Below are 12,303 nucleotides of genomic sequence, written 5' to 3' on the forward strand. Positions count from 1 at the left end.
ATTAGACAGTACGGTTTATGTACGGTTTCCAGGAGTGTTGGTTATTCATGTTTCTGAGATGTTACAGACATTACAGCTGATTTTCTGATTCCTATTCAAACTAATGTCCAGTATCATCCAATCACTGCCAACCATGTTAAAATTACACATTATAAATAGTGAATCTATGTACTGATGATCATTGTCCCATGTGTGTCAAACATGTTGAGTGATCCAGACATCATCTGCAGCCTGAAACTGAACTTTTGGACGGATTTTAGAAGTAAATGCTCTTAGCTGCAAAGAAGCTAAGGGATGCTCACTTGCTCCCTTGCTCCCTATTTAGTGAATGACGTAATCTCCCGTGTGCTGTTTGTCTGCACTGGTCTCAGAACAGTTTGAAGTGCACCTTATTTTCATACTAACCCCATATACATTTGTCAATTTGATAATGCACAGTAAATATTTAGGAATGCATTTATTAATGTTAATGAATATAATAGTATTGTACAGTGATAACGAATTAAAATATAACAAATGTTTTTTCTTCTTTTGAGGGTTTTGGATGTCCTGTGTACAATATGTGTTAAATGATCATTCGCTTTGTCTCTCAGGGCGATGGGTAACCTGCAGCAGGCTTTGGTGTGTTTTGAGAAGCGGCTGGTTGTGGCACATGAGCTTGGCGAGTGTGGAGGTAAAGCCCAGGCGTACGGAGAACTGGGCAACATACATAGCCAGCTGGGCAACTACGAGCAGGCTATTTCCTGTCTGGAACGCCAGCTGGGCATTGCCCGCGACACCCAGGATCGATTGCTGGAGAGTGACGCCAGCTGCGGTCTGGGCACTGTGTACCAGCTGATGGGCGAGCACGACACGGCGCTGCAGTTTCACCAGCTCGACCTCCAGATTGCTGAGGATATGGGGAGCGCGAGCTGTCAGGGCCGGGCGTACGGGAATCTGGGCCTCACCTACGAGTCGTTGGGAAATTTTGAGCGGGCGATGGTGTACCAGGAGCAGCACCTGAGCATTGCAGCGCAGACTAATGACCTGGTGGCTAAGACGCTGGCATACAGCAGCCTGGGACGAACACATCACGCCCTGCAGAATTACTCGCAGTCTGTCATGTATCTGCAGGAAGGTAAGAGACACAAACCCTGTAGCTTTCATATGAAAGTTGCTTTTGTGTTGTTGTAAAGAGGTACTCAACAAAATTACGATTCTGTCATCATTTAATCACCTTCATGTCGTTCCAAACCTGTATGACTTAACTATGTGACAGTATTTATTTTGTTGCCCTAATACCACAGTTCAAAATCTTTTCTTAAGAATCACAAAGTGAAATATGATATCTGTCTGAAATATATCTATTACAAAAGTATATTTTTTGCACAAATCACTGCTGCTGTAAGCTCCAAATAGCTCAAATATATATTTTTTTTTTACTTTGATTGCTTGGCTGAATAATCCAATGTTATATCTTAGATGTCCTGAACAAAATATGCCATCCAGCAGGAAAAGCATGCTAAACAAATCATCAGAAAAATATATTTTCTACTATGGATGATAATAAGAGATCCAGGAGAGGATCTCAGCTTTCTAATGTCACTTGGATTGAGCTTCTAGTCCACTCAGAGGCCGAGATATTCAATGAAACAACAAGGATAGTGCTTGAACTGAAAATTAGACTGAATGTCTATGGACGAGCACATCTGCAGAGGCTAAAATGCATTAGAGCGCCACCTACTTTTCAGATCTGTACATTGTGATGGAATGTGATAGAGTGAAAAAAATGTCTATCACTTGTTGCCACCTAGCAGAATTAAAGAAGACTTTTCAAAGTGAGGTAGAGAAAACAGAACCAGAATTACATGTTTACAAAATTTGGATAACAACACAAAACAAAATATTTGTTTATCATAAGACTATAAACACATACAATATCATTTGTGTTCATTTGGGGGGGATTTCTTAAAAAAAATTAGAAATGTTTTTGCAATTATTTCGCTATATGTGTGAATGGTGAGCTTTTAAACTTGAGTGTGATTAATTGTGGGCGGCAGCCCAAAAATGCAACAGAGTGGTCAAAATACACCCTGTTTTAAAAGTATAGCCACAAGTTGTGAACATTATATGTGCTAACATGATTTCAGTGAAATAAAATCACGAACGAACCATATCTGTAACTGGTATATCAAATATGAATGCTTATGGACAGGCCCCATTCAGTTCCTTTGTAAGTGCCTTACTTTAACCCCATTTTTTGGTCTTTTTATTAAATAAACGAGTGATTTAAAAAAATAAATTGTGGTAGTGATGAATCTTAACTTACATAAATAAATAAATATTAATTAATAAAAATAAAAAGCATCTAGGGTCAGAGGCTTTCTTGTGATTGAATCTGGATGACTATACATAGTTATATTTATCCCCTTTTGATGTTTAGCAAGTGTTTATTTTGGTTTGGTTTATACCCCCTTCTGAAAGTACTTTCCACTTTTCTGTCTCGTAACCGCAGCTGTCATGAACCGCGTGGCTTGCGAGTGATTCGCCAATTCGTCAATCACCTTCGTCCATGGCTTTTGATGATTACCTCTGTGAGATCAGCAGAGGAGAGCGAGGAAAGAGCACAGATACGGATCCCGTCTCGCAGCCTCTGCAACCAAAGACCACCGCGTCCCTCCGTCAGACAGCCAATTAGCTAAGAGTCACCTCACTTCAGTACAGTGTATGTGCATATGCGTGAGATTAACGCTGCGTAGAGCGACCCAAAATGCAGAGATGCTTCACCAAATGTAGTGTGAGAAAGTAAACGCAAAAACCTCAAAACTGCAATACTACACACTGCATTCTGCTTAATAATAGTTGGTAATGTGCCATTCAGAACATGGATGCCAAGGATTCACTACACTTTCTGTAATTTCGTTATTCGGCACTCTTTCCTCAAAGGCAATCAGTAAGAGAAACAAATGGACAAGAAAAAGCATGAGCTTTGGATTCATGTCAATTAAACAATATTTCCCATATCTGTGTGTAATTGTAAAAGCTTTCAGAAACATGTGTATTGTACTGTAGTCGTGTAAATGGGGTGTTTTTAAAGTTGTTTTTTGGTCGTGGGTTTGAATTGATTTCAGACAAAGAACTCCACTGAGACAGAGGAATCAAAGACGGATTGAAACGGTGATTAAAGACTATGTTGAATGAAAACCTCATTTCGAGAGGGGTTTCTTTAGAGCTGTGTTTGATGAGACCTAAATACCAGCGTGTCCTGACAGAAAGTCAAAGTTTTGATGATGAAAAACATAAAGGCAGCAAATGAAAGGAAAGTAGAAGAAACAAAAGACAAGGGAATGTTTTGGAGGCTGTTATTATAAAATGATTAATCGCAGAGCACTCCAAATATGAATAAGAGTATGTGCCGCATATTACAGCTGTTTAAAACAGTTCTCTTGCTTTAAGTGCTGAGTTTTAATTTCGGTTTTATTAAAGGAATGGTTCACCCAAAAATGAAAAGTCTGTCATTATTTACTCATCCTTATGTCATTGCAAACCCATATTACTTTTTCATTTGTTGAAAGTTTTGCTGTGGTGGCTCAGCGGTTAAAAGTCTGGGTTACTGACCAGAAGGTCGGGTGTTCAAGCCCCACCACCGCCAAGATGCCAACAGTGGCATCTTGACCCTTGACCCTATCTGCTCCAGGGGCGCCTTATCATGGCTGACCCTGCACTCTAAACCCAGCTTAGCTGGGATATGTGAAAACAAATACATTTCACTGTATATATGCAAACATGTATGTGTGACCAAAAAAATAAAGGCTTCTGAATGTCTGAGCTGCTCTTTTCCATGTAATGCAAGTGAATGCGGACCGAGGCCGTTGCGTGCCCAAATATTTCCACAAAAGTACCATTAAAAGGTCCATATGACTCGTGCAATCATATTCCGAAGTCATATGATAGCATTCTGTGAAAAGCAGATTTAAGTGTTTTAAGTCGTTATTCACTGAAAATCTTCCCCTCTGCTGCATCACTGACTCATTTTCTTTAAGTATATATCTTCAAGAAGTCTTAATATCTTATGCAATTTCGTTATGTCAAGTAAAATGGTCTTGGTCTTGCGGTATATAAGGGTGAATAAATGATGACAGAATTTTCACTTTTGAGTAAACTGTCCCTTTAAATCACTCTGGAAAAACATTGATCTGGAAATCCCTTTTGTGTGTCTCAGGTTTGCGTCTTGCGGAGCAGCTGGGCCGACGGGAGGATGAAGCTAAGATCCGTCACCGTCTGGGACTCTCACTGTGGGCCAGCGGCAATCTGGAGGAGTCCCAACACCAGGTACTAGATGTCCCAGACTGGACCTAACACCACACACACACACACATGGTACATTCCATTCCAAAAGAGCCCTGCAAAGTGGACTTCATAGGATATTTACATTTTAAGTGAGATTCCGAAGGGCACTGCAAACAGCATAGGGAACAAGTGTGCATTGATATTAATCTCCTTAGTACCACATGAGTTTGGTGAAAATCAAGTGTGCCGCACAAGCCCTCAAAAGTGAAGCCAAAACGTCTCGATCGCCCCCCAGTGACTGGTCCTAGTATAGGTCATAAACCCCGCCTCCCCATGTTACTCAACGGGACGTGAGACCAACTAAACAATTAAATTACACTTCTTTATTCCAAAGATAGTTGTCATTTAATTTAGTTTCTATAACGTTGATGTCATTTCAAGTGTTTGTTTTCAAAATAAGTTTGTTTTTAGTTATTTGATGCTATAAAAACGGTGCTGTGACATCATGATTGACAGCTGTGATTGACAGGTTCTCTGAGCGAAGTAGTCACTGAAGCACCAACTGACTTTTTTCCGGGATCTTCGAAGGACTGAGGAGATTGGAGCTTTAAATTTAATATATACATTTCTATAATTAATTATTTCATACCGTCATAAGTCAAAAGTGCAGGGGCATGTGCTTGCGATTGATTCAGCGAGAGTGAGGGCGGGGCCTCGATTTTGCAGCTTTACTTCCTGCTCACTACTGCGCAGGTCTGGTCCCGAAATCGCAACTGCGCAGACTCAAGTCCCAAGATGTCAGCGCCATATCGGGACACTGGCGGCTTCAGTTCTCACCAATGGAAAAGAGAGAAGGTGCGTCGTCCATCTTTTTTTACAGTCTATGGTGAAAATAAACAAAATAAGGATCAGTTTGTATATTGCGCATTAGGCGTTTTCACACCAAACAAGTTTTTACAGCTGTCTGTGCTGTTTCCGATTTTTTTCCTGATGTAAACACGCGCTAGACAAACTACTTTGACAGGAGCGCCCCGCACAGAAGCGCCACGTTATTTCGGATGCCGTCTCAGGTTAAAAGAAAACAGTTCAAATAAGAGAGCGTCTCCAGACACCTGCATATTTGTTGCGCTATATCAAACGCAAAGACACATTCAGTGAGAACGTCCCCTTACAACTGCATTATCATGTCTATAGATTAGAACAGTTACATTAACAAGAAGACACATAAATACTGTATATTCACATTTATTTTATATTAAACATCGTAAATGCCTTTAATTGTTAAATTAAAGGATTTTGGGTTTCGTTAACTAAATTAATATAAATATATAATATATTTTGCATTATATACATATAATATAAATATTATAAATAAAGGTACGGCCATTTGTGGTGTATTTATTTATGCGAGTATATGATTTATAAGAGTGCCGCTTTAAAATTAAGAAATCAATGATTCATTTGTTAACAAAAATGTATGTAAAAATAAATCAAGTGGACAAATATATAGACATTTCAAACAGTTTAATTCATGTTTTAATTCATGTTAGTAAATTATAACATTAAATTAATTAATTAATTAATTTTAAATACAAATATTTTGTAAGTATTTGCCAATTGCTTTTCTTTCCATATAAATAATTCAATTAAAATTTTGCATTTAAAATGTTTTATATTTTTAAATAATTTTGTTATATATAGAAAACTACTTAATTACAAATTTGTTTATTTATTTGTCAATTTAAAAATTATTAATTGATTATTTTATTGTTACATGTTACTACATTTTAAATCATGAATTAAACAGTTTAAAACTACTATAAATTTGTCAATTACATTTTTTTTAAATTTATTATATATATTTTTTATTATATTATTACTTTGATTTATTTCTATTGTATTTATTTAGTTTTTTTAAGTGGCACTCCTGACCTCTGTATTTTGATGATGTTGCACATCATTCAGATATGCCTTACTCAGTGTGTAGGGAGCAGTGAACACTTCGTAGGGACCCTGTGAATTAGAGCACCGCTTTTTTGCCAATTTACTGCTCTCGCTGCGCAGATGCACTCGATACTCATGAACGCTTCACTTGACAGAACTGCACTGTCTTGGCCTCTTCTAATGATCTGTCCATGGGTGGACAGTGTGTGTCTGTGTGTTTTGGATGTTTGCGGACGTGTCATCTTCGTCAGACCCTTCACTTGTGGCTTCATCATTGTGTGAGGTAAACAAAGAGGCCGAATTTGATGTGCAGGGAGTCGAACTGCACAAACACACACCCACTCCATTTAGGCCCTAATTGATTGGGGTCTGTGGATCCAAACGAGAGGCAGTCATCAGCGAACACTTCAGCTCGCACAGATCCACTTCTGCTTTGTGTGAGAAACCCCTGCGCAGAGTGTTTCAGTAGTCGCACCATTGACAATTTGGATGTAGTGCTGAGATGTATGAAAAAATAGCGAATCAGTTCGTTTGGACTGTTCGTTTCAATGAATTGGTTTAAAAAATAATTCAATGATACGTTTGAGTCATCACTCAAGTGAAATAAATGGGTGAAGCTAAAGTGTGTAATTTCTGTGCCACTAGTAGCACCAAACGTAATTGGAAAAATAATGGTATTCCGAACTGTCACCTTGTCTTCAACTAGTCAAAAACAGTTAGTCTCAAGATGATTTGTTTTCTAAAAGTGACTAAAAGGCCCCAAACTATAAATTGTAAATTATATTTATATTAAAATCAAAATATTCATATGTTATATAATAATATATTGTATTTAGTCTAATATAATATTAAAAATGTATTATAATTAGGGCCTGAGCACCGATGGTGCGAGGACCCCATTTTTCTTCTAGCCGTTTATTATTATTATTATTATTATTATTAATAATAATTAATTTATTTATTTATTTTCACGCATCAGAAGTGGCGAATATTTACATCTGACGACTGGTTTCAGAATTAGGTGTAGCAAACTGGCTCGCTAGCGCCACCTACAAACTTTCAACGATGTGCGCTTTATGCCATGATTCATCTACACATATGAAAATTGGCAAACCTGTGTAACATGCCAATACCTACAGAAAAGTCTCTTGGACCCATGCCCTAAACTCAACAGGAAGTCAGCCATTTTTATTTTTCTCTTTAATTTTTGCTCAGTTTTTGCCATTTCCAGGCATCGCACTTTAACAAACTCCTCCTAGAGATTCAATCAGATCTACTTCATATTTGGTTATTCTAATCTAAAGGCCTTGGCGCTGCTAAAGTGCGACGCTTTTGAGTTTTCACTGCACGGCGTGGCCGTGAAGGTCTGACAAATTTCGATGTTTCGCCATGAAACTTATACATACAATGTCCAATCTGCCCCAAACTTCACATGTTTGATAATAGTCCCGGCCTGAATACATCTATGTGCCAATATTCAGCTATAGTCATAGCGCCACCTACTGGCAACAAGCCAATTCCAGGTCTTGTACTTTAACAAACTGCTCCCAGAGATTTAATCAGATCAACATTATATTTAGTCCGTCTTAATCTAAAGGTCTTGGTGATGTTAAATTGTTGTGAAGCTTTTGAGTTTTCGTTGAAGGGCGTGTCTGTGGCGGCCTGACAAATTCGATACGAAACGAGTCACATTTCTGTGGCCTTAACATGCTTGAAAACTCATGAAACTTTGCACACATCTCTAAAGTGGGGAAAATTTACATCTGATGCTGGTTTTAGAATTAATTGTGGCAAAATGGCTCGATAGCGACACCTACAAAATTTCAACGAAGCAGCCCTCACGCCACGTTTCACCTACACGTAAGAAATTTGGTAGACATATGTAACACGTCAACACGTACAAAAAACTCTCTTAGAGCCTTATCCTAAACCCAACAGTTTGTGCCATTTCTGGGCCTTGTACTTTAATGAACTGCTCCTAGAGATGAAATCAGATCAACATCATATTCGGTCAGTATAATCTAAAGGCCTTGGCGATGCTAAATTGTGAAGCTTTTGAGTGTTTTTTGAGTGGCTTGTCCATGGCGGCCTGACATCTGACAAATTCGATATTTCGCCATGAAACAGGAAGTTGTTGTGACTCAAACATGCAATTTCCAATCTAAGAGTCCCGGCTTGAACACTTCTATATGCCAATATTCAGTTATAGTCATAGTGCCACCTACTGGCAACAGGAAATGACATGATTTACACTCTTTGTGATACACTCTTAACAACATTTAATTGCTAAAAAATGCTAAAACAAATTGGAGTGAGATTCCCCTGGCACAGCAGCCCCAACGTGCACTAGGGTGCGAGGGCCCGTTCATCGCTGCTTGCAGCTTTAATTTATATTATAATTATATATATATATATATTTTTTTTTTTTGCCTATACAAATTAAACTGTATGGGCAAAACAATTTAATGGGAAAAAGTTTTGTGAATATGGAATATTTAAACAGGTTATTGATGATGATTGACCGTTTTGTATTTGCACTGAGCACTTTTTGCACTTTTGCAATCAATAAACAAAATAATTTAAGACTTTGTGTGTGCGTGCGTGCGTGTGTGCAAGCTACCCTCTCTTTTACCCTCCTCTTTAAATTACAGAGTGACTCTTTCGGCTCAGCTATGGCGACGAACCGATTTCTGCAGTTGGGATTTTAGAACACAGACGATTGTTGATCTCATATGTGCCAACCGTCTACAGGGAGATGGCGAGATTAGAGGATAATGTGTTTATATCATTATACAGTCTGTCTTGTCAATTACGTAGCTGTGCCATCAGGGAGGGACGTCCTTTAGTATAGACTGAAAGAGAGAGAGAGTAAGTCAGCCTCAAGTCTCCTCGTCTGCCCGCCTTTGGCAACAGCTGCCAATCAAACAGACACGCCACAATGTACATGATCAGATCAGAATTCTACAGAGAGATTCAAATCCGTGTTGCTTTTAACAAGATATCCAGTTGTGTGCGCTACACGGTATAGCAAGTAAGCGTCACTCTTGCAATGATCTTTATGAGTCAAGTCAAGTCATTTTTATATGTATAGCGCTTTCACAACACCCATCGTTTCAAAGCAGCTTTACAGGAAATCATGCATTAACAAAAAAAGTATTTAGACCCCAGTGAGCAAGCTCAAGGCGACTGGCGAGGTTGCTTAATGGAGAAAAATAACCTTGGGAGAAGCCAGACTCACTGTGGGGGCCAGTTCCCCTCTGACTAACATCATGAATATAATGACAGTATTACTTAATTATGTGCAGTGCAAGTCATGGTGTAAATTAAGTAAGCGTTAAGTACATTTTTTTTATGAACTTCAAGATTAATGTCTAATGTCTTTGAAGTCATCCTGGATTAAATGCAGATGTTCACATAGATGCATTGTCCTTTGTTAGTTGGCTGATGAAGGCTTTTGTTGGCAATTAAATGATAGTCTATGTATTCCATTATAAGAGTGTAGTCCATCATTGGACAAAGCTGATGCAGGCAGAGATAAACGAGGTGCATCACAGTTGCACGTCCATGAACGTGATGGAATATAGCGTGTCAGAAGGTCACTTAAGTACTGTGGAGCTCGACCATTCAAAGCTTTGTATGTAGTTAACGAACTTTAACAGGTAGCCAATGTAACAATGATAAAATGGGGCTAATATGATCATATTTCTTGGTTGTAGTCAGCACTCTGGCAGCTGCATTTTGAAACAATTGAGGTTTAATTATTGATCTTGCTGGACAATCCTCCCAGTAATGCATTACAATAATCTCGTCTTGAGGTCATGAACGCATGAATTACTTTTTCGGCATCAGCAACAGAGAGCATGTGTTGTAACTTGGCAATAATTCTGAGGTGGAAGAATGCTGTTCTACAAACATTGGAAATTTGATTTTCAAAGGACAGATTGGTATCAAATATAACACCTAAATTATTCGCTGTAGAAGATGATGTAATAGTACATCCATCGAGAGTCAAATAATATTTATGTGGCTTATTCTTAGAGGTTTCTTAGAGGCCGTCCAATCTTTGATATTCATTGATACACTCTGCTAATTTGGAGAATTGTGAAATTTCATTGGGTTTAGAAGAAATATAATGTTGGGTATCGTCGGCATAACAGTTGAAACTTGTTTTATAATTCCTGTTAAAATCTCTGACGGAAGCATATATAAGGAGAAAAGGAGAGGCCCTAAAACTGATCCCTGTGGCACTCCATACTCAGGTGCCTCCTTCAATGTAAATCTATGTTTTGTTTTTGCTATTTATTTTATTGTGCCACAGTGTTGATATATTTTTATATAATCAACCTACAAATGGCTCACTTGTTAATGACTCTGCATATTAAACTGGCATAAGCTCATTCGATAGCATTTGCTGAGTCCCTTGTTTATTTAAATATATAAGAATATTAAATATTCCGGGTTGAATACAATTTAAGCTCAGTTACAGCATTTGTGGCATAATTTTGATTACCAGAAATAATTATTTTGACTTGTCCCTCCTTTAAAAAATAGCAAAAATGGAGGTTACAGTGAGGCACTTACAATGGAAGTGAATGTGGCAAATGTTTTGAGGGTTTAAAGGCAGAAACGTGAATCTTATAATTTTATAAAAGCACTTACATTAATTCTTCTGTTAAACTTGTGTATTATTTGAGCTGTAAAGGTGTAAAGCTGTAGAGCTGTAAATTTTCTTTTTTGTGGGATAACGGTGTACCTGTTATGTCGTCATGGCAACAAAGTTGTAAAATTGGATGACTTTACACAGAAAAGGTTAGTAAATGATTTTATCAGACTAAAATCATTTTAGCACACATATTGTTTACGTCTTGTGTCTGTACTTTTGAAACCGTGAGTATTTTAACGTTTAATAATTTGCCCCATTTACTTCCATTGTAAGTGCCTTACTGTAACACAGATTTTTTTTCAAAAAGTCTAAATAATTTTTTGTGGTTGAGACAATTTGTTTTAAATGGTTAGAAAAATATGCCCACTTAAAGATAAAAATGCCCCTAAAACTTTAATCCAGATTAAAAGTTGCCCCTTTATGAAAAAGTTAATTTCTGACAGTGTTGTAATGCCTTGTCCAAACATCCACATCTGTGTTTGTGTTCTTGCATTGAGTATGTGTCTGGCCGTAAAATAGAAGGAATGAAAAGAAACCGGAGTCAGCTGATAGCAAAGTGTGTGTGCGCACGCACGTGTGTGTGTGTGTGTGTGTGTGTGTGTTTTGTGGGTCTAGTAATAGTAGCTGTTCATGGCCTTCCTCCCTGGTGACTCTGTGTGTGTGTGTGTGTGTGTGTGTGTGTGTGTGTGTGTGTGTGTGTGTGTGTGTGTGTGTGTGTGTGTGTGTGTGTGTGCGTGTGTGTGCTGATGCATTGCGCACATAATTGATTGCAGACTGGCCTTTCTGTATGCTGATGAAGGGCTCTGCTGCCGACAAAGCTACATTCCAGTGCACAAACACACACATCTTGAAAACACATAAACACTCTCACATATCCAACGTCTAACACACACGTGTTCTACCACCACATATACACACACGCGGCCTGACAGCGTCGGCGAGTCTCTCTGACATGCGGTGGCACCGTCGCAGACAGATATACAGTGACTCTGTCGTACTGAAGGAGAGTGTATCATTAGCCAAAAATACCACGTCAATCATACCACACACAAACTCCTCCAAAAACACTTTTGATTTCCATTGCTAAACGAGAACCAGATTTTATGAAAGTAACGATTGTGATTCAGACTTCTGGAGCTATTTTTGAGCTGTTTTTGAAGCTTTATTGATAGGTCTGATACAAATGAATATCGTGATATAGCACGGTTCTGTCACTCTTAATATTGCATTGATACTTCAGATTAGTGACTGATATATTTGCTCAAATGATATTACACATTTCTAACAGTATAGGCATCAGGGATGGATTACCGACCGGGCCAATGGGGCCAGTGCCCAAGTCAAGTCAATTTTATTTGTTTAGCACCTTTCACAACACACATTGTTTCAAAGCAGCTTTACAGAAGATCAGGCGACTGTGGCAAGGA

General features: G+C 38.3%; 1 protein-coding gene across 3 annotated transcripts in view; it reads left to right on the plus strand.

Moving 5' to 3' along the window:
• Positions 1-12,303, plus strand: part of ttc28 (tetratricopeptide repeat domain 28) — a 319,989-nt gene that overhangs the window by 274,253 nt on the left and 33,433 nt on the right. For all 3 annotated transcript variants that reach the window (XM_052117308.1, XM_052117309.1, XM_052117310.1), the window contains 2 exons: positions 594-1,117; positions 4,202-4,311. In XM_052117308.1, the coding sequence (XP_051973268.1) occupies positions 594-1,117; positions 4,202-4,311 (634 nt within the window). The remainder of the gene's footprint in view (positions 1-593; positions 1,118-4,201; positions 4,312-12,303) is intronic.

Source organism: Xyrauchen texanus, chromosome 44 (assembly GCF_025860055.1).
Source record: "Xyrauchen texanus isolate HMW12.3.18 chromosome 44, RBS_HiC_50CHRs, whole genome shotgun sequence".
Classification (NCBI taxonomy): domain Eukaryota; kingdom Metazoa; phylum Chordata; class Actinopteri; order Cypriniformes; family Catostomidae; genus Xyrauchen; species Xyrauchen texanus.